General features: G+C 39.8%; 2 protein-coding genes across 17 annotated transcripts in view; one reads left to right on the top strand and one right to left on the bottom strand.

Moving 5' to 3' along the window:
- LOC139970080 (uncharacterized) overlaps positions 1-23802 on the top strand; it is a 496120-nt gene that overhangs the window by 174938 nt on the left and 297380 nt on the right. For 3 of the 12 annotated variants that reach the window (XR_011793919.1, XR_011793918.1, XR_011793916.1), the window contains exons 4-6: positions 696-818; positions 2322-2520; positions 2958-3013. The exons of 2 other annotated variants lie outside the window; for them this stretch is intronic. Coding sequence is in view for 2 of the 10 variants with exons in the window: in XM_071975722.1 (XP_071831823.1) it covers positions 696-781; positions 5052-5162; positions 7377-7463 (284 nt within the window). In the remaining 8 variants the exon portion in view is untranslated. 7 more of the 12 variants (XR_011793920.1, XR_011793917.1, XR_011793921.1 and 4 more) reach the window with 7 other exon arrangements.
- LOC139970032 (uncharacterized) overlaps positions 1-23802 on the bottom strand; it is a 445342-nt gene that overhangs the window by 415263 nt on the left and 6277 nt on the right. The gene's annotated exons all lie outside the window — the stretch shown is intronic.

The following is a 23802-nucleotide window of genomic DNA, read 5'->3' as shown; positions in this document are numbered from 1 at the left end:
TATGACAAGTTCTTTTAGGATTCAGCATGTTATGTCATCTGAAATCTTTAATGCATTTGTATTATTTTTCTGTTCTTAAAGTTATTGTGTAATTCAGTTTTTCTGTTATAAGAGTGTGTTTGGGTGGGGGGGGGGGGGGTGCATCATGTTGCTGCATATTGGCAAAGTTAGAAATTAAGTTACTGGGAAAGTTGTGAAAGCAAAAACACTAACATTTATGTAATAGAGCAGCCTTTGCTTCACACTGGTATGCAGATAGTTTGAAAAAAAAAGCAATCTAGACCAGTAATATTGCCTAACTTTGCTTGACTTCAAAGTAATAGAGTTAGAAATTTGGGAACAACTTTATTGGCCTGCTGCACCAAACAACGTTAAAAGTACCAATTAGAAAGTGTGCTGACCAAGTTAGTCTAATCCATAGGATTGCAAACATGTTACCAAGTGTTGCCTTTTGTTTTCTTTATGGATAAATTTCCAAAAATTATTCAACTTTAAAATAAAAGTGCCTTGCAATAAAATGAATGAACTTGCAATTGTTGAGTCATTTTAGCATAAGCTTGTGTATCTGTGAGCAATGGAATAACTGTTGAGTAAATATTATAAAGGCAAACTCAAAAACAAGGGATTTTATCGTTTGCATTAAACATCTAGTTCAGATATGTTTCTTATTGTCTTTGTCTTTATCTCCTGATTAGGTAAATGTGGATTAATCTTTCTTGAGACGATCTTTGGGGGTCACATGATGTGGATCTTGCACAGAATGGTTTACAATATGCTGATGGTAATGATTAGTGTATACTTAGAGTATAGCAGGACTGGTAAGCTGGGTTGTAGTTATAATTAGATTTGATTCTGAAGTAGAAAGTGATTTTGTTACTACCTAATCCTGGTGGAACAGTAATTGTTTTGAATCTTGCTTGATCAGCAAACTCCCTAAGGGCCTAGGGAAGAAGATAATGGCTTCAGTCTAACTTACATACACCATATATGAGGCAATGCATGTCATACATTGTATTGCTTACCATTGTGTAAAAGTACACAAAGAGGTGTATGTGCTTAGGGTGGCATACTCCTATTAGAGTCTATATCAATCCGCTCGATTGTTCTCCTTCAGGAAAAGTGCCAAAAAGCAGGGGAGAACATCATTTGTGACCTGTTATCAATCATAAACTAGTTTTTTGTGGCTTGCATGTTGAAGAGCATGAATGGAAGTACATGTGGTGAGAAAATTGGGTCAATTGAGGCAATTTTAGACCCCTTTAGGCCTCCCGGGAGCAGCGTAGGAAATTTGTTTACCACTGAGTGAAGAGGTTTGTTTACAAGTGACGAAAACTTCCGGCTCGGATAGCAAAAAATCTACACGGTCATGATACGGAAAATTGATAGTGCCATGAAAGGCCAACTTGTCAGCTCTCCGGTGATGGGTAGCGTTTAGCTATTGAAAACTTCTATCTAGACTTAGAGACCACATTACTTTTGTGATTTAGTGTGTAAGTCAATGGGGCTTTTAATGGGCGTATGCTACCTTAAGCAAAAATGCCAAATTTTTCATTTTAAGTGCTAGAAGTCCCAAATTTGGATCAAAGTAGTTGCTATGGTGTGTAAAAATGGTTTTCAAGCAAACGTCAGAAAATTTCAAGCTTGGGTGATTTTTACGCATACATTAGTATCACAGCCTTAAAGTACCACAAAGAGCATGTGCGTTTCTATACATTAGACTAGAACAGCCTTCTGAGCATTTCTGACCATTTTTCCTCCCCAATAAACTATTGGGTCATTAAACCTTGACCTACCAAAGGTTCTGTAGTATGATTCCTGCCTTGAATCTGCTAAGTAGGTGCCAAATGCACGAAATTCAAAATCCTTCAGAATCAGACCAAAATGCCTGCAGTGTGTGTGACGTGAACGACTAAGTTCAGTGAAATTTGACATCTGTGGGCACCTAAAGTACATGGTAATCATATTTTAGGTTATTTTTGCTTAAGTTGGAAGTACCTGGTGTTTAACTAAGGACAAAAACTCAGTTTCAATGCATGAAATACCCCTAATGTTGTTAGCTTAGGCCTAGGCCTCAGGTTCATAATGGCGCTACGTTAGTATCCTAGACCAAGTCTACACCAGCTGTAGCACAATGTTGTATGAGGTCTGTATCCTAAGTGGAGTGGCTGCTGAGGGCTAATACCTTGCACAGAGAATGTTTTGAGTCTTATTTAGCAAATAATCCACAAAGGTATGCATTTTCTGCTTCTGCCAATGTGAATCAAGGAGTTTTTGAGCCTACTCACTCCTCATTAGTTTTCTGTTGTTTTGTCAATTTTCAGAGAAAGTTGATGTGCTAAGTCCTCAGCATGCACAGCGATATACTTTGAATGGGTGTGGTATCAATGGACTCAACTGGTTAGATGAGGTAACAACAAATCCCAAACAACTCTGACAGCAGAAAGAGATATCCTGATGCTTCCATGGGAGATCTACTGTAGTAACTATAAGAACCAGTGCTTGCCACAAATGGAGAATAAGGTAATTTGACGTTGTTGTTCTCTGCCGAGCAACAAATTTGAATGTTTTATCATGAAATATGCCCCCCTATCCACGTCTCTTCTCTTATAACTGTCTTTAATACATTGTAACAACCTATGCACAAACCTTTTAATGGACTGGATATGCTATTGAGGTGAACAGTGCATCTAGATAGCATTTCAGTAAGCTTTCCTTTTGGCTACTGTAATACTGTTACAATGAGGCTGTTGTTTACAAATCCTGATGATCCAGTTTTGGCAAAGAACACCTTCAATTCTCTTCTTTTATTCTTAGTAACTTAACAGTTGCACTGGAGTGACATGCAATATCAGTTTAACATGTTCCAAACAGTTCAGGAATACATTGGGGTATGTCCTGTGGGTCAGTTTGTGAGGAATCTGCTGAGCTAAACAAAAGTAGTTTTCATCACTTTTCAGAGCCAGAGACGAAAAAGCCCTCACCGCTAACCCTTCTATGGATGATGTTTCTGCAGGTAGGGCAAGCCAGACCAAGTGGACTGTGATCAGGGATACCAATAATACCTGCAAGAATCATAGATGCACCCAAATTGGTCAAGCTTATCAAAATTGGTGACTGGAAGTGTTGTTGCAGACATAGACCTGGTTACTGCTTACACAGTATTGCTCATATGTGTATTTACACACTGCACCGTGCATACTGAAATCTCTGAAAATACATCTTTATGGACCTAAAATGATAATTGCATAGATTTCTGTTGTGGTTTATATGGTGACGACTATGAAAAGTATCATTTTGGTGATAAAAAAAAAATTCAGCTCTCACTTAAGGTGGCATACTCCTATTAGAGTCTATATCAATCCGCTCGATTGTTCTCCTTCAGGAAAAGTGCCAAAAAGCAGGGGGAGAACATCATTTGTGACCTGTTATCAATCATAATCTAGTTTTTTGTGGCTTGCATGTTGAAGAGCATGAATGGAAGTACATGTGGTGAGAAAATTGGGTCAATTGAGGCAATTTTAGACCCCTTTAGGCCTCCCGGGAGCAGCGTAGGAAATTTGTTTACCACTGAGTGAAGAGGTTTGTTTACAAGTGACGAAAACTTCCGGCTCGGATAGCAAAAAATCTACACGGTCATGATACGGAAAATTGATGGTGCCATGAAAGGCCACCTTGTCAGCTCTCCGGTGATGGGTAGCGTTTAGCTAGTGAAAACTTCTATCTAGACTTAGAGACCACATTACTTTTGTGATTTAGTGTGTAAGTCAATGGGGCTTTTAATGGGCGTATGCTACCTTAGTGTACTGGGTCCATATTTTGTTTTGTGTATTCATCATAATTTAAGGAACAAAATATTCAGATGACTTGATCCCTTCTAATTTATCAGTGTGTCATAGTGTTGGGTGGCAGGTAAGGGAAGTAATCAGTCTTAACAGCGCAGCCAGACTCCTCTGGATTGTCAGCCTAACTTCCACAAATAATAGCCAGTAAAATGTATGGCAGGCTCATAAACAATCAATTTAATTCATAAGTGCATGTCCCCTAACAATTAAATATAGTCACTGCACACAAAATGAGACCCATACACACACTAAGTTAGAACCATACCCACACTAAGTTAGAACCATGTAGAATGACTAACAGGAACCATAAAAATCTCTGTTTCCATCCTAACCTTTCTTACCCTTCCCCTCTCAGTACATCTAAAACCCAATAAAATTGATGTGAAATTTAAATCTGAAGATAATCTAGGTTTTATGTCATTTGTCCATGAGCTATATACTAAGGGATTACAAATGGAAGTCTTTAGTGGGTTTACTGTAATGTGTGGATATGTTGTTGTCAGTCAGTAATACAAAACATGCATGAACCTTCTGGACCCTATGCATGTCCTCAGAGTAAAATCCAAAGTAATTCAGAATTCCATTCTTAGCCATTGGTCAATAGTGTTGAAGGATTCTCTTAATGTGTTCTGTTTAAGATACATTATTTGCACTTCAGTTATAATACTGGCCATTTAAGAGGTATTTCTAGCAAACTCAAGCACATGTGCTTTCTACATTTACTTTCTGTTGCATTACTATGGATGATATCTCACAAATTTGTTAGAAAAATTCCAGCAATTTTCCAAATATGTCTTTTATTGGGGGGGGGGGGGGGCTTCACAACTCTTGGGAAGTAACATGGAGTTGATCAGATACCACTTCAAGTGTTGTAAATAACTGACTGTATTGATTACCTCAGATGCAAAACATATTCCTAAAGGGCAGCTTAAAGATAAAGGCAAAGGTGCTTTTAATAATGATATTAGTCCTGTGCTGTTAGCTACCTGTATGTCAGTCCAACATACCCAAAAATAAAAACAGAAATATAAAACAATATATATGCTGCCCTGAGAATACAGCTATACAAATATTCATACTTATTTATAAGACACAAGGAAAGGCGTTGATGTCTGTCACAAAAAGGATCAAAGACGTGATGAATTTTCACCTTGATAAATCTAGAGAATGGAAAGAAGAGTTATGTTGTATTTTCTCTTAAACCTCCAGGTAATACAGTTATCAACATTTCTTTGGTACATTTCCTCCAGGAAAATAAAAGAAAAAGTCAAGCGGGAACACATCATTTATGAAATAACTTCCTCTGTGGATGAGTGTCTGGTGAGTCTTTACATGATCATTTCTCAACAGTCAGTTTGTGAAATGGTAATGGGTTGTGTTGGACACCTTGGTCAAATCTACAGACCATATGTAGGTGAAGACAGCTTGCCTAATCAGCTCTATAAATAACATCAAATGCCCTTTCTTAAAAATCCACTTGTTTAATTGTGTAGAACTAACAAAACTTGACTGAACACAATTCGTCTTTTGTATTATGCATTTGTGGATGGAAGATTTCTCTAAAGTGGGGACAGCTACCGATAGATACCTAACTTAACAGTTCATCAGAAAACTTCAACTTCTGTAGAAAATAAGGATTGCCCACATGCCGGGCAAGCTAAGTTTTTCTAGTGTGTACCTTGGTCTGATCAATGATGTGTTATAAATTGAGAAATTTGAAGTATCAAGTCTTTGAAGTTATTATGTGCATTGCCACCTGTAATCTTGGTATTGTTTTAAATCAATAATACAATAAAATCAAATGAGATTGAATGAATTAGGGATTCTCCCGGTATCTGCAACCATGATTGCTATCTTTAGATCTTTCATCTCCATATAACTAGTATTACCAGTCGTCATAGTTTTTAAGTAACTTTTGAATATACATGAAGCAACAAGGTGCTATGTTCACTGCTACTGTATCCTAGATGGACCTACAGTAAGTAACATTTTACTCTTTAACCCTTTTTATTGCTCACAGGAAATTGTTCTAAACTGCACACTTTTAATGTTGTATACATTTGCAAGATTTAAAGTTGTATCACACAGATGTAGTATTAATGATGACTGACCCCTCCCTAGCATGGATGTAGGCCAAATGCCCTGTCCCCCGGCCCACCCCATGCCCCCAAAAATCAAATCGAGACAGAGGGTACAGCAGGGTTTCAACTATGTAAAATTCGTGTTGACTTAAATCACCAGGATAAAATCAAGAGGAAGGGGGTGATCCCTCACTTCTAGAGAGATTATTTTTACAATAACTGTCTAAAGTACAGTATATAAAGAGATAACATGTTTATGAAGTACAAGATACACAGTTGATAAATCTTTCAAGATTGTTTCAAGAGTGACAAAACATAGCACATGTTTGAATATATGTACCCTTCATGTTTACAAATATCTTAAAGAATGGGGCACAGCCCTCCCCTTCACCCCTCTTCTGGATAACATCCTCCACTGCAAAAAGGTGGTCAATCTCCTGGGGTAGAGCCCATTTTGTGACATGATACCATAGGGCATCAATTAGACCTTAAACCAGCCTTCCCTTTCACCCTTCCTCCAAATTATGACAAATGAAAGCACAAACTGTTTTAATATGACTTATTGACAGACTAATACCAAAGGAAATGCGATTTATCAGAACCTGAGATGTAGGTGCACCTCTTTGGTTAACAAGATATTACATATACAGGTCACTTTATTAATTTTCATTTTGTTTGAAATGCACAACATATATTTCTTTCCAATTCTTGGTACATTGGTATGGTGCTTTGCTACAAGCTACAATCTTTCTGTGAACATTTCATTGACATGCTGCTGTATTGCTGTGTATGTTTTGTGCATTAAATAACTAAAGCCTATTCACCTTGTTAGCCCCAAACAAAAATGTTATTGATCCCACCACGAAATACTCTATCAGTGGAAACAAATATACCTTGATTTTTATCCATTATATTATTCATTGAATAAATATATTACACTAAACCATTCTTTTGTAACATTCTTCCCCTTATGCCAATCTTTGTTTCATAATGATTTTTCTTCATTGGTGATTTTTAAATGTAACAGTATTCCATATTTCGATATCAGAATATGCTATGATTGTTCGTTGACTAGTTACTTATATGTGCTATATTATTTATGTTAAACATAAAATCCAATAACTAAGTGACTTTCTCTTTTTTCTTTGCTTCAGGGGGGGGGGAGGGGGGAGATGAGGTGTTGGCGGGGTGGCATGACTTGTACAAAAGTTGTGCTAATATGTGCATGTGAGTAATGTAGTTATACTGGATTGATTGGCATGCATGGTATGTATAATAGGTTGATTGGCATGTATATGGTATGTATAATGTGTTGATTGGCATACATGGTGTGTCTGGTGTGTATAATAAGTTAATGCCAGGTGACCATGCAGCTGATGTCACAATTTTAGTTACGTCAAATTGACCGTTTTAAGTAATGTCATGTTTTTACTTTTTTATCTCATGTTTTCAGTATCGACAGAGAGAGAGAGAGGTAGCAGAACCTGTTCAGTTGCTGTCCAATCCACAAGATTACTCTTGTGAAACGTTCCTTAGATAATATTGTAACTGAAGCCCTCTGATGCTTGTCATACACCGTACCGACATCACTTTACTAACTTAAGAGATGCCTTGTATGTTGAATCTAAGCAGTTGATTTCCATTATCCCTACATCTATATTATTATCATATTCTATTTTTTTTGTTTATTCTGTTCAATGTTCTTTTCTGGTCACATTTCACCTTCATGTTTCTTGATTACTATATATGGTTATATTTATTATTCTGTCAATACTGCTGTAGTACAATGTTGGTGTTATTAATAAATAGAAAGAATGGTGGTTGTGCTATAAACAATAATTCCTCAAGCTGCTGTGTGATAAATATGTTAACGAAATATGTATGGTGTACAGTATGAGGCCAGAGCCTGTATACTTGGCTTCTGCCCATGATGTAGGCACAACCATTCATAATTTATGTTCGCCTTTATATACCGAACATTAACTTGAATGGTAATGTAACACCGAATTAATTTAAATGCAATGAATTCCAATGACGGTTATTTAAGGCTAATGATGTATTAATACCTTCTCATATTTATTGATATGTTTGATGATTATTAGATAGGGGGTTGAAGAAATGGAGAGGTATCGGATTGGGGATGGAGGGGTTTGAGGGAGTGGTGATGGTTAAATATGGTGTTTGTTCTATGGAGGGGTGGAGAGGTTTGGGGGCGATGGAGTGGGATGGGAATTGAAGGGTTTGGGAGATGGAGGGGGTTGGAGAAATGGAGAGGGTATGGGATGGAGGGGATGTGGAAGGGAGGGGGTTGGGGAGATGGAGGGGATTGGGGAGCTGGATGGGGTTGGGAGATGTAGGGGGTTGGAGAGATGAAAGGGTGGGGGTGGGGATGGAGGGGTTTTAGGGAGATGGATGGGGTTGGGGAGATGTACGGGGTTGGAGAGATGAAAGGGTGGGTGTTGGAGAGGGTGGGGGTGGAGGAGTATGGAAGGGTTGGGGAGATGGAAGGGGTTGCCAGAAATGGAGGAGATTCGGGAGATGGAGGGGTTTGAGGAAGATGTAGAGAGTTGGAGAGATGGATAGGGTGAGGGATGGTGAGCTCGGGGGATGGAGGGGTTTGAGGGAGGGGTGATGGTTAAAGACGGTGTTTGTTCTATCTTTCCTGACATACACCTTATTCCCCATATGGCTTCCTCTCACCAATTTTTGACTACGGCAACAACCATATGCCAGAACTCTGGGTATGGAGGGCGATGGAGGGGGTTGGGAACGGAGGGGTTTGGGAGATGGAGGGGGTTAGGGAGATGGAGAGGGTGGGGTGGAGAGGGTGGGGTGGAGAAGTTTGAGGGAGATGGAGGTGTTGGGGAGATAAGGGAGGTTGGAGAAATGGAGAGGTAGTGGATGGGGATGGAGGGGTTTGGGAGATGGAGGGGTTTGTGGGAGATGGATAGGGTTGGGTGGATGGGGGATTGAGGGTGTGGGGGATGGAGGGGTTTGAGGGCGATGGATGGGGTTGGGAATGGATGGGTTTGGGAGATGGAGAAGGTGAGGATGGAGGGGGTGAAGGAGTTTGAGGGAGATGGAGGGGTTGGGTGGATAGAGGGGTTTGAGGGCGATAGAGGGGATTGGAAACGGAGGGGTTTGGGAGATGGAGGGGGTTGGGGATGTGGAAAGGGTGGGGGATGGAGGGGGTGGGGGTGGAGGATGGAGGGGTTTGAAGGAGATGGGGGGTTTGGGAACGGAGGGGCTTGGGAGATGGAGGGGGTTGGAGAAATGCAGAGGGTATCGGATGGAGGGGTTTGAGGGAGGGCTGATGGTTAAAGATGGTGTTCGTTCTATCTTTCCTGACATACACCTTATTCCCCATATGGCTTCCCCTCACCATGTTTTGACTACGGCTACAACCATATGCCATAACCTGTATTGGTACGCTATGCGTCAACCGATGGTGGCGCTCCGCTCAGATAGAGTCATAACGGACCTCTTTTTGGAAATGACCAACCCAATACAATTTCATGAAAAAGCGCCTGATATATCCGCACATCAAAGTACTGCTATGAAACATTTGGACGATATATAGTTTCCCAATGTTTCTAAACTGCCGCTAGGAATTCTACCCAAGCTACGGCCCTGAAGTATATCTTTATTTGATTGATTTGTTGTTTCCGATGAAGTGAATGTGCCTAAATACCACATAGTGCTTTTCAAATATACTTATAACAAATAACATATGTGTGCATGTTGTAAATGTCTGGATAACAAGATATCCCTATGTGCAAAATTTAGTTGTTTCCATTTGGGTTTAAGTTTGAATTTGAATAATCATGATGAAGGCCCTAAGTTACAGTAGGATGTGCAATAGATAAGTCTTTCTTAATTCAAGTATAATCTTGTAAAATGTGACTTTTATTAAATTCATTTACCTGAAAATGTTTAGTCTGACCCCTGGACCCCTGGTAAGAGTGGACACCTGGCTGGAGTTCGCCCCTGGACCCCACCCGAAAAGGCTTTTCGCTTAGTCGCTCGCCGATTCCTTCAGTGTTATTCATGTTCCCTTATTTACCCCCCCCCCCCCTACCCAACTATCAATTCGTATTGACGCTCCTAATCAGAGCTTTCTCTTTTTTTCTTTTTTTTTTTTGAAGCAGCTGGTTGTGTGTGTAGCTTTATCTCCTACGCCTAATCACTGTCTACTGTTAATTATTATTAATAACTGATAAATGAAACAATATGTTTGCAAAACTCGAGTCTGTCACATCTCAAAACAAACAAAGAAACTGTAAGCAGTATTATCCTAACAATCCGGTGCTACCATCCTCTATCGGTCAGTAGCGTTAGGGGTGTGGGGAGGAAGGGGGATTTAAATTAATTGGTCCACCAGGAATGTTGAAATTAGACAAGTTGGAGGATTTGCAAATGAGAGAACAGAGCATTACATTAAAATAATTAAGAGCGGAGACACGATTGAGGTGTTTGTTATGATATGCAGGTGCGTATCCAGGGGGGGGGGGCGTTGGGGGCGCGCGCCCCCCGGGTAAGAAAAAGAGGAGAGAAAAGAAAGAGAAGAAAAAATGAAAAAGGGGGGAAAAAGAGGAGGAGGAGAGGAAGGAAGGGAAAAGAAAATGAAGAAAGAGAGAAAAAGGAGAAAAGGAGGGAGTAAAAGAAAAACGCGAAGACATCGGGAAGAGAAAGAAGAACAGTGACATCATTATAGCGCTGAAGGGTAGCCAGTGACGGATCAATGATTTCGTAAATGTGTGACTCACCCTACCCCTTACACCGACAACTCCATTTTTTGACGTTTCCATTTTTTTCTCTCACTAATGATCTATATATATACTATATATGGTCTATCATAACGCGTGTGTAGAATTGTGCTATGAAACCAACTGTGGCTGGTCTCGAACTCGACAGCGTCGTCGGGGAACATGACGATTTTTGGGATGGGGGCGATCGCCCCCCCCCCCATTCAGCATTTTTTTAAATGATATCGCTAAGTAATTTCAAAATAGAAAGTGCTTAGATGCAACTTACAAGGCCTGGGAAGTGTCATTTCCAGCGATCTGGGAGACATTTTTGGCCAAAATTTGCTTGTACGCTTCGCGCTAACAAATGGTCCTGGGTAGTGCCATTTCCAGCGATCTGGGAGGCATTTTCGGCCAAAATTTTCTTGTACGCTTCGCGCCAACTCATGGTGGCGCTACGCTTAGATAATTTGCCTACAGGCTTCGCCCCTCCCTTGACAAATTCCTCGCTACGCGCCTGTTTGAATTTGTAACGCAAACAGCAGATATCACATCATATCAGTGAGCATGAAAATGGCGTTCCAGGATGAAAAGCCTCAAAACTGTCCGACTTGCCTGAAAAAATAACCAAAAATTTTCGCGCACGCTCAACGTGTTAATGTCAATATCATATAAGCATGTGTAGCACCCCTAATATTTCCCAATAGTAGTGTCTATAGTTTTGTCCCCCTGTATAATATACCCTTCCCCTTCACTTTTATTTTTCCATTTTCTTCTTATATCTATTTGTGGTATTTTCTGGTAACACTCATTCCTGCCAGAAGGACCATTAAGCCCCTGTGTGGTCTGGCTTCACATTAAGGTTACTCCAAGGTTACGCTAAGCTAGTGACAATTTATCTGTCATTCTCTACATTAAAAGACCAGGCCTTGCCTTATTTCTCCCTTAAGTGTAGTAAGTATGTTCACACTCTCTGTCATCTGTGGTGGAGTAAGTTAAAGATGAGGGAAGACAGTTTGTCTACTTCCTGGAGTATTGGTAGCCAGTCTAAGTAAAATCTTGTCTGGTAGGGTGGGATAACAACCTTCCCTTTGTTCTAAGAATCGCTTAAAACAGCTAAGTTTGCAAGCAACTCTACCATTTACCAAGACACTCCAAGCTGCCATGCACCTGGCTGTGCCAAACTGTTCCAGTTTCATTAGAAATTAATTTCATTAATTTCTACACAGGTAAGAGTTCATCTTTTGACTTTGCCCCAGACCCCTCAGTAGCTTGTTCATTTTCATTGTGCATGCATAGTGTATTTTATTTGCAAATATATTCATGTTAGTTCTGTGCTGGCAATGTGCACACAGAATATTTAGCAGCCCCCATTAAGTGTAATTGTGTTGCATTTACTATTTACTACATTTATCCTGTGATGGCTACATGCACACAGACTATGTATTTATTATGTTGTTCCTGTGATGGCTACATGCACACAGACTTTAATTATTAATTACACGTTTTGTACCTGTAATGGCTATAGAGAGTCTACAGGTGAGATCATTATTATTGTTACTGTTGTTTTATAGTATGTTATACGGTTGATTATGGCACTTATAATGCCCTCAACCTTTGCCATCTTGCGTATTGTTATGATCTAACCTGCATTGAGTTAATGTAAGAGTATTGAAAGTACTTAGGTTATTTGTTCTAGCGAGAATCCACATTTGGTATATTTATTAAGTTATTATGTACTCTTGCGATACGTCTAGCATTACCCGTTACTGTAATGTATTCATATTCGTATCTAGTTGTACTTAGTTTCCGCTATTCGAGCTATGTATAGATCCCATGATGCAATGTTACACTTTTACTAGTTGCCATGGTGATAGGAATAGCTGAACTTCTGTTGACCTTTATATTGATAGAGATGTATCAATATGTTAGTAGGCATATGGACCATTTTCGTGAATCGAGACACTGTTGTTGTTGTTTATTAGGAGATTAGAGTATTAGCATGTATTTAGCCCTGTGAGTCACCCTTCACTGGTACAGACTCCATCTGACCAGATATTTACAGCAGATAAGCTAGGTGACATAGTCTCCGTTTTATAGCCTGCTCTTAGTCCCAGGGGACGCTTAGGTACCTGCAGCCTAACACAAGGTGTCAGTTGCCATGGCAACCTGTGGTCTAAGTTAGTAGAGGTGCATGGGTTGAAGTACATAGTTAGTATGCTACTGTTGTTGCTGTTATTACTAGCTGAGGGATTTTCCCAGTAGTACATTATTTATACTTGTAGACTTCACGTAAGTCATAGAGGTTGTATTGATTTTGGAGTTAATCACTCGCCTCTATTTGGATATTGTTCGTAGTGGAATTAGAGCAACCAGCTTCTAGTTATATATTGTTAACCTACGACATTCCTAGATTATACTGCTATGCCAGATAGGGATAGACAGTTTCACTTATTTATGGAGCACTGTGTTATTGATGTATGAGTAACATAGGCAAACAGTTGTATGTTTAGCAACCAGTTGTGCATTTAGTGTCTACGTCTCTGAAGGTTCACTTTATTTTAATACTTTAGTTTACTTGTTGTCATGCCGACCAGGCATGATGAGTGCATCATATATTTCACTCTTTATTAGGTGATCAGGTTGACATTTGCTTATCCTTTTTTATTATTGTTGTGTCACCCTTACTGATTATCTTTGTTGTATATTATCGCATATTTTCATACTTATTTTAATTGCTCAGTAATTGTTCGTTTACTGTGGGAGATTGTTAATCCCCTTGCCCCTTGTTTGTTTATTTCTATTGTGTTGGCAATGCATGGTGACCATTCACCAAGACACTCCAAGCTGCCATGCACCTGGCTGTGCCAAACTGTTCCACTTTCATTAGAAATTAATTTCATTAATTTCTACACAGAATATATACTGAGATATTTTTGATGTATAGTTTGCACCTATATCGAGGGACCGTACGTACTTATAGATGTCCTTGTAGACGACTATCTTAGACGCCGGAACCCCCACTCCTGGTCCGGGTAACCAAGGACGCATGATGTACCCCCACTAATAGACGTTATTCGTGGACTGAGGGACCAACCATTATACTATAATATACTAGACGAGATTGAGGGGCCAACCATTATGCAGTAATACATACTAGACGAGATGAGCGGCTCCCGAGTTATTAGTTTAGTAGGCCATTAGAGTGTTAGGCCATGATGAATGTCATGTTTTAATCATGCTTTAACTTTATTTTGTATTTTATATATTTTTATTTTGCATATCGTAATTTCTCTTTTATCGTACGGTGAATAGATCATATTTACCTTGCGGATTACGATAGAATTCGTTGCGTTTGTCCTCATTTTAATATACTGTGTCATAATATCTTCTCAAAGGCAGGCGACTCATCACAGATTTGAACCCCGCTTCCCTTGATCTAATGTATCTCGTGGTTGCGTTACCAGCACATATTTAGTCTTAAAGCTAAGTGCTACACAAGCCTCGGTTATTACATCGCATGCCATCATTTGCCGTACGTTCCGTTAAAATTGCGCAGTATACCGCGGGATGCTAATGTAAACAACGACATGTCTCATGTAGATGTATAAAAAGCACGGAGGTCCCATTATGTCAAAACTCTCTTTTACATTAGTAATGGCGAATTAGGGGCTGCACCCCCTCCGCGCAGTGGCGGAGCGTCCATACGGTCATGGGGGCGGATGCCCCCCTGACGGACTCAAATGGACTGCTGGCGCCTTTTTCAGCTCTCTACCACTTTTTACTTATTCTAGATTATTGACTTTTTTATTGCGCTCTCATCTACTTATTGACATTTCTCACATTTTGTTGGTGTAATTTGGCGATGACACCTTATTCTTCGTTTATCTGCAAATTAGCCAGGCCCGGAAAGGGTCATTTCCGGCGATCTAGGGAGTATCTTTACTCAAAAATTTTATGTACGCTACGCGCCAACCAGTGGTGGCGCTCCGCTTAGATAGTGTCGAAAGCGCCCCTACAGACCATTCTCGCCCCTCCTGACCAATACCCCTAGCTCCGCCACTGCCGCCGCGCCTCCTACGCCTATGTGTGTAGTGTTCGGTTTCGGAAATATCTGCTATTTTTTCATTTCCTTCAACCAAGTTTTATAATAGCCGTTATAAGAGGTTTTAATATTTGTACACCAATAAATTAACTGTGTCTGAAGTTTCGAAAATTTCTGACCAACATTCTGCATCACACTTCCCTCTACTCGTGCAATTTTGACCGGTCTGTTAGGGGTTGAAGGAAGTTTTTCTATATTGGTTGTCCATAGATGAAATTTTGTACAACATTATGGGTATGTTTTGAAGTGAGTTTATTCACGAGAAATGTGAATTTTCAAATTCTGAACAAATATGGGGCTTAAAACCTTGAAAAGTGGGACTGACGGGTATTGTAGGCCGCGACGTAGAATCACCTACAAAAGCAAAGACCCACAGGAGATGCGATCAGGTCGAACATGATGTGCGCCGGGTTGACAATCTTCAAAAAGGTTATGGATGGAAAAAAACTATTAGGAAATACTTGGTTCTCAGGCAAAAAGTGTACATCTGGTTGGTCATTTCAAGCCCGAGAAGTGCCGTCTCCGGTGATCTGGGGGGTATCAAAATAAGAAATTTTCTTGTACGCTGCGCGCCAACCGATGGTGGCGCTCCGCTTAGATAGTAATTCGCGCCCCCCGGGTTTGAAAATCCTGGATACGCGCCTGATATGTAATATTTCATGACTTGATCTCAACATGAAACAGAGGTACACAATGTATAATGAGCACCTTTATCTTGCTTTATCTGCCTCGATTTATTTTAATTCCTCTCCTGACTCGCGAACAGCGAGAACATAGTCTCGTGGTGAAAATGAAGATTGCATACGAAGAAATGCCCAGATGAGTTTTATCTCTCACCTTTTCACACCCCTGCCGCCCCCCACCCCAACGTCTCCCATCTCTATTTTATACGCTCATTTCAAAGAAGTTGAATCACTTCTAGATTTGAGGCCTAAGTTACTGTAGCTCTGAGGAAGTACCGTACATGGAATGTGTAGCATTCGTTAATTTTACTCTGTTCTGAGTCACTGTGTACCTGCAATGTTAGAACACACTTAAGTCAATAATATGCAATCGACGTGAAATATGTAACGTCGATGAAATCGGAATATATATCACGCTACTCACATTATTTATTTAACCTTTCGTCACTCGATACAGTATTTACATAACAAACAAACTGTTTACCATATCACTGATATAGTTATTTGTTGATACTTTGATCCTGTATGCATATTCTATATTAGCATCGTGCAAACACATCAAACACGAAATACTCGTTAAGGGGCCTAATTACAGTACATAGTTTTGTCATTGTCAGTTCCTGTTATACCAGGGAGCTCTCCAAGGGCGGCGGAAGCACTTTTAACCTGGGGGGGGAGGGGGAAACCAACATCAAAAGGGCACTTTGCAAAAATTTGATTGGACTGATGCAGCCTTATATTTAGTAGCCTACCCTTTATATTATTATCTTATTTGCGTATACACATCACTCCATCAACGCCCCCCCCCCCCCCCTCAAGGAAAATATGCATACTAGCACTGCAATATCCAATGTGCAAATTGGGAAACCAGGAACAAGTTTTCTTTTGAGACAAACTGAGGTGAAATCATGCTAGTTGCTAATGTAGGAATCTTCCGAATTAGAGTTTATTTCTTGTCAATATCTTAACAATTTTTTCCCATTCGAAATAGCTTTGAGTTTCACTCACAGAAATTCATTAAAAGTCAGGGGCGTAGCCAGGATTTGCAAAGTTGTATGCACGACTATCTGAGCGGAGCGCCACTATCGGTTGGCGCGGAGCGTACAAGAAAATTTTTGGTTTTACAAACATAACAATATAACAAACATAACAATTAATATTTATATAGCGCTATTCCATCTAGATCATAGCGCTTGTGACACAGACACAAATTAGCATGGAAATAGGTGAGTCTTAAGATTACTACGAAATTGAGAGATATTGTCAGTTTCTCTTATAGTACGAGGGAGATTGTTCCATGACTGTGGACCGGCTACATTGAACGATTTCTGACCCAAGACCTTGTTCGTTCTAGGTACATTCAAGCGGGTTATGTCATGAGCAGAGCGGAGAGTTCTTTGAGGAGTATAAGGTGACAGTAGATTGGATAAATAAACAGGTGCAGTATTGCTCATGGATTTAAAGACAAAAAGACAGAGTTTAAACTGAATCCTTTCCCTTATTGGCAGCCAGTGGAGTTCTTTAAGTGTTGGAGTAATGTGATCTCTCTTGGATTGGAACATACCAACCGGGCAGCATTGTTCTGCAATCTTTGAACTCTGTCCAATTCATGTTCCGTAGCACAAAAAAGAAGAAGATTTCCATAGTCGAGACGAGAAATGACTAAAGCCCTGACGACATGATGGAGAGTTTCTTTATCAAGATATCTCTTTATTCTCCGGATGTTTCTTAACTGGAAATGTGTTGATTGACAGAGGCTAGATATTTGTTTAGTCATAGTCATATGTGCATCAAACATTATGCCCAAGTTCCGAACCGACTGTGTTGGTTCAATATGTGCATCACCGATTTTCAGTAACACAGGTGGCAGTTTCTGAAGAAAATAGGGTGATCCAAGCACAATGAACTCAGTTTTGCTCTCATTTAATTTTAACTTGTTGCAAGTCATCCACTCTTGGATTTCAGCAATACACAGTTGAAGCTTCTCAATAGCATGCTGCCGTGCACCTGGTATTTTTGGGTCAAAAGAACAGTACAACTGTGTGTCATCCGCATAGAGATGTAAGTCTAAGGCATGACGACGAATGATTTTACCAAGAGGGAGTGTGTAGATTACAAACTTTAAGGGACCAAGGATAGAACCTTGTGGCAGTCCATACTCTAAATCAACAGGATCAGAGTAGTTGTTGCCAATGGAAACACGGCTTTGTCTATCAGACAGGTAGGATTTGAACCATTGGAGGGCAATCCCTGATATTCCCAACTTTGTATTCATTCTCTTAAGCAGTACAAACCCCTCAGATGGCTGGAAACGGCCCTTCCCGAGTGTTCATTCTGGTTCCCTGGCCTCTTGCTAACTTGAGACACCTCAATTTTTATGTAGAAAAAGGGCACATTTTTAACCTGAGGAAAAGTGGGGGGCACGTGCCCCCCCCCGGGTTCCGCCGCCCTTTGAGCTCTCTCAGTGAAGTTCCCTGGTTATAACAGGGAGCTCTCTATGTAACACCTCCTTATGCAGCTCTTTCTTAAACAGATCAAGTTATACCCTACAACTCAGTGACAGCTCCCTGTTTCTCTTCAGTCCGTGACAGATCTTTGTTAGGTATGAAGCTACACAGGCACTACATTACATGACATGGACGCCATGAACCACAGCTCCCTGCACGGGGCCATATATAGACAGCAGGATTTCAAAAGTGGAGGACAAATTAAACATTTCCTTCGGATTGATTTAGTTAGGTTCCTGAACCTCTGTATCAGGACTAGAGACGAACCAATGATTTTATAAGGAGAGGGTGGTATCCTGTGATCATTCAAGCCGACTACCACGTACAGTAGGTGTTTCTGGTGTCCACCTATCCCCACTCCCCCACCCTTCTCCCCCCCCCCCCAAAAAAAAAATTGGTGCACTCTGCTGATAAATACTTTCTGTGAGGTTGCAAAAGGGAGAGAAGTCTAGTAGAAGTCTAATTTTCCAAAGGCTGAACGGCAACATAATTTCGCCCCCCCCAACTGACGATGGGCGGTCGACCACCCTAACCCCCTCCCGCCCCTCCTTGGCATGCCATTGTTCGTAGGGTATACACCATACACAAGGAATATTATTTACTGTTGTAACTCCATTTCATAACCTCTTTAATATGTTAGAATAGTAATGAATTGCAATGCCGTACTTATATTGCCGATAATTGTTTACCAAATGTTTTCTTGGTAAGTTTTGCCTATACCAATTATATTATGTGGTCTGACCGAATGACGTCATATAGGCCTACTTTCTATGTAATGGGTCGAAATGCTTAGTAGAAATTGAGACAAAAACGTGCTGAACTTAACATTTAATGACTTCATCGCTTTGCAATACCTAGCTTATAAAGAACGGTTGTTAATTCTGAATAACACATCACCCGCCCTCTCCTCCCCTGTCTATACAGTAGGTAGGGATTGCTAGGGTGTATTGGACCTTCCTTCAGAAGCAATCATTCGATATTTAAAGGGATCTTATTAATTGTCTTGGTGTTGTCCTACATATATGGTACTGCTATGGTTGAATCTTTATTTTTTCCTGATTAATAACAAATTTTACATAACTCTGCAGATCAAGGTATTAAAGCTTCATTTTTTTAAAGGCTTCGTCTTTAACTTTGTTCATCATATAAGAGATCGAGTATCTTTTCAACTTATTGATACTTCATAATTACAGTAATATAGTAAAGTCTGTATGCTATTGTATGCATTTAGTCTCATGTGTTATGACGTACGTTCACATTATATCTTAGATATAATGGTAATGTAATGTCTCATTCTTCGTACATTTCAAATTGCATTTATCTTATAAAAGGGAAGAGATTTGTTAACCAGGGGTCTTTGTGCAACCCCACCCAACCTCCAATACCACGCTGCCTATCATGATAGATAATCACTCTGAAGTGATTACAAAGGTATAATGGACCTTCTTCGGCTATTTCTAACAATCCGGTGTTCCTCTTCCTATATAGGACAAAAACCAAGTAACCTAATATGTCAAAATTGTCCACAACAAGTACACCAAGAATGTTGAAACCAGACAAGCACTTTGATAATCTGCAATTAGTAGACTAAAACATTACATAATTAAAATTAAGAGCGGAGAATCGATTGAGGAATATGCACAAATGAGTGATATTCCAAGATTTGGTCTCTGCAAATGCAACCTGTGTCTGTAATATATGCATTTCTTTTTTTGTACCTGCAGTGGTAAAGAACATTTGAGTTAATACAAAGCTATATGTTAAATGTTCGTGGGAGAGGGGAATGGGTAAAATTATTTTCATATTTCCCTTGTAACGCCGATAAAAATGAGAATATTGATTTAAAACTCAAACATCACATCAATAACCGCGCACTAAAAGTCACTTATGTTACACAATTTATAGTATTTATTTAGCCTTCCAGAAACCATCACTCGATATTTACATAACAAACAGTTTATCTTATCACTGATCAGCTGATATTGTTATCTATTGATACTTTGATCCAGTACAATGCTATATTAGCGTATTCTATACTTCTACGCAACAAAAACGAAACATTGATAATGAGGGGGGGGGGGGGCTTAGTGTAACACCAATGACCTCTCTCCGTGACAGCTCCCTAATTATACCAGGGTGCACCCATTCTGACAGCTCCCTAATTATACAAGGGAATCCTTTTTTTGTGACAGCTATTATTAATATCTGGGAGCTCTGTTTGTGACAACTCCCTGATAATACCAGAGAGTTATCTCTGTAACAGCTCCTTTATTATACCAGGGAGCCCTTTTTTAGACAGCTCATATTAATTCTAGGGAGCTCTTTTGTTACAGCTCCCTAAAAATACCAGGGATTACTCTATGCACCAGCTGCCTAATTATACCCTGGACCTCTCTGTGACAGCTCCCTAATTATACCAGTATACTTTTTGACAGCTCATATTAGTTCTAGGGAGCTCTGTTTGTGACAGCTCTCAAATAATACCAGGGAACTCTTTCTGTAACAGCTGCCTAATTATACCAAGGACCTCTCTGAGACAGCTCCCTAATTATACCAGGCAACCGTCTTTGTGACAGCTCCTATTAATATTAAGGAGCTATGTTTGTGACCGCTCCCTAACAACACCAGGGAGCTCTCTCTCTCTCTCTGTAAAAGCTGCCTAATTATAGCAGGGAGCTCTCTCGAAGACAAAACAGACCCTGTAAATTAATAGTGACTTTTGAAAATAAGACGTTATGGACATACAACAGTGCCTTTATATTGTGAATTAACATTCACCATTGGTTGTATATAGAATAACAGTTGGATGCATTATAAACTGCATGACGCCAATAATAATTTGTCTTTAATAGTGGGTATTATAACACCTTTGCATGAATGCACAATTACAAGTTATCACCGTTCTGTATCAACAAACAAACATCGGACACTGTTCAATTTGCATATTAATAAAAAAGTGCTACCCAAATTATGGGGGTTATATTCTCGTTTGGTGATTTCTGTGTTGAATTATGCGCATCATGTTTCTAATTAATTTAAAAGTTGGTAGAGTTACTTCATTTGATATCAAAGCATGTGTTTACTGGTTAAAATCTGTTGCTGTTTGGGCTAAAATTAACGTCACAGTGTTCACTTTTTTTCCCAAATACACAAAGTCGATATATGTAGTTGACTTAGCTCTGAAGCATCTACTAAAACTAAAATTAAACGTATAATAATTAGGTGTTCCCTTTCGAGGGGAATGGTGATACACACCCGACGGAGATCGCACAGTCACAGTCTCTATGCAAGGTGACTATGGTTGAGAGCGGATCAGTCGTTCGGTAGTTTGGTTTTCGAGCCCAGGTTCTTTTCTTGGTGTATTTACTTAGAAAAGTACACACATTGAAGCGTGCCGGTTTTAATTTACACTAAATGGGTTGGCCACTGAAGAATTAATTGCAAAAGAAGTAAAAAAAATCGACAAACTTTGATAATAGTAGGAATCGTTAACAGGAGAGAATTTATTCCTTTACAGAATTAACTCTTACTTTTTGATTCACGGTTCTAATGTATTCGTTTTAGAACGGCGCATCGTTTTTCACAAACTTCTGTTAAATTGCGACTTAGCGCAGGCATCCTGGCTGCCAGTATTCTACTGTATGAATACGTTTATGTAACAGTGTGTTAGTAACATAAACCTCTCGCTCTCAGTGGCATCTCCCTGCACCAGGCAACTATATCGGTGATAGCTCCTTACATGACTGGAGGCTTCACTGAAACTACATTAGTATGGTTCCATCAGTGGCGCATATATGTTCCGAAGAGTGGGGGGGGGGGTGATGATATTAGTAGACTATCTAAGCGGAGCGCCACCATCAGTTGGCGCGGAGCGTACAAAGAAAATGTTTGGCTTTACAAACTCCCCAGATGGCCGGAAACGGCCCCTTAGAGTGTTTTAGGCTGCATGAGTTCAGCTTTGAAATATAAATTCCATGAATGCAATTCCTCAATTACTGAGAAAATATTCAATCTATGAAAAAAGTAATACATGTCAGATGAGTTGAGATGGTACAATCATCATAATGAATGGTGCATCCTCTTTCATTTATTCTGTCTGCCATGCTCCCGTATTCACCTTCTGTATCTCTATTACCTTTGTCCATCACCCCATCCATAGTCCATACATGTTCATTACTCAAGTGCCTTACCGTCCATAGTCGGTGTTGTGGTCAATAAAGACGGTTCTCTGAAACAACCCCTTCCTGGTGGCTAATGGCTATCAGTGATCGTCGGCTTGCATTCTTATATATACACTAAAAACAGCAAAATTTATGTAACTGATAGGCCTAATCGTCAGATATAGAACGCACCTGGGCGTCAAAGCCTCATTACAATAAAGAACAAGTTAAGTGGTTAAGTGGAATACTTTTTGACATCTAATGTCCTTTTTAGAAACACCTAATTTTTGAGCGCCTGATGTGTATAGTGTTCAAATCCTGAACGCCTACTGTTCAAATGCTTTACGCTACAGTGCTCAAATTGTGAACGCTGGCGTTCACATTTTGAACGCTAGCAAATATATGTAAGTGTTTAAAGAGGCATTAAGACGTCAACACGATGCAGCTCTTCAAGTAGGCTAGGCATATCCCTTCATCCTCAACATGTTCTGACGCCCTGACTCGTTATATCATAGGCCTACTGTATATTCATTTTATTTTGTTGTTGTTTTTTTGCAGTGTATGGAACCCTGGATGAGAACAGCTTGCAAAAATACTGAGGTTGCAACCTCAGTATTTTGACCTAACCTAATTTTAACTTAACTTTAATTTATGTTATTTTAATTGGGGGGATGATTGTGTAGACCATCCCCCCTTGACCAAAAAGTGGGGGATATATCCCCCCACCCCCCTGGGATGCGATTTTTTTTTCCCAAACAGGTTTGCAATTGCGTGTAAATAGGCGCTCATGATAGGTCGGAAAAGTTACGTCATCATGATAGAAACCTTCACTTCCAGGTAACCAAAGTGTCTGCATTCATTCGTTGCAACGAAAATATACCCGTTCAAAATTACCCAAAGCTTTTCGTTGTAGATGTGTTTGGAATTGGTTTAGACATATTGAGCACACTAGTATGGTATGATCATCTACTTTGATCGAAGTTTTCTGTGAAGACATTAATCGATAACTACGCACAGTGAAATGTTCGTACAGGGTACATCACACATGCGCTGGTGGCCTATATGTATTATAACTGTGTACACAGTGCAGTGACGGAAAAATATCATAATGTAGCATGGTGGGCTCATAATTGACGCAATTAATGATTTGATCAAAGATGTATATCAAGGAAAAATCCAAATCACTCAACTGTATGTGTTTTTCATATGTGTAGTTCCTCAGAAATGTTATGATCTCAAAATATTTATTGTTCTGTGCTTATGCACGGTACAATTGTGCAGAATTTGACCACAAAATGTCTGCCGTGTCAAGTTCTTTCATACCCCTAAATTGACACATTCGTCGATTAGCTAACTGTAGTCCAGGTCTTAGTATATACATCCATTGACTTTAGATGCTGTTTGCTATGCTCTGAGCCTCTAAGCGCAGACAAGTCAGGTCCCAGAGAGTAGTCTTATCATATTGAGGTAATGTTGGTTATTTTTAGGATGTAAGATTTCCAAATGCCCCCAAAACGTGCAAAACTGGGGGGGGGGGGGGTTAAAAGCTTAAAAAATACCACAATTTGGTCAGCAAATAGCTGAACTGGATTCAAACTCATGAAAAATGTAATTCTGTTTGACTGCAAAAAGTTTAGGTGGCCTGCTGTATCGTTGCTAGTAATAATTGAAGGTGCGTC

The sequence above is a fragment of the Apostichopus japonicus genome, chromosome 7 (assembly GCF_037975245.1).
Source record: "Apostichopus japonicus isolate 1M-3 chromosome 7, ASM3797524v1, whole genome shotgun sequence".
NCBI lineage: Eukaryota > Metazoa > Echinodermata > Holothuroidea > Aspidochirotida > Stichopodidae > Apostichopus > Apostichopus japonicus.
This window is presented reverse-complemented; position numbering and strand designations above follow the sequence as displayed.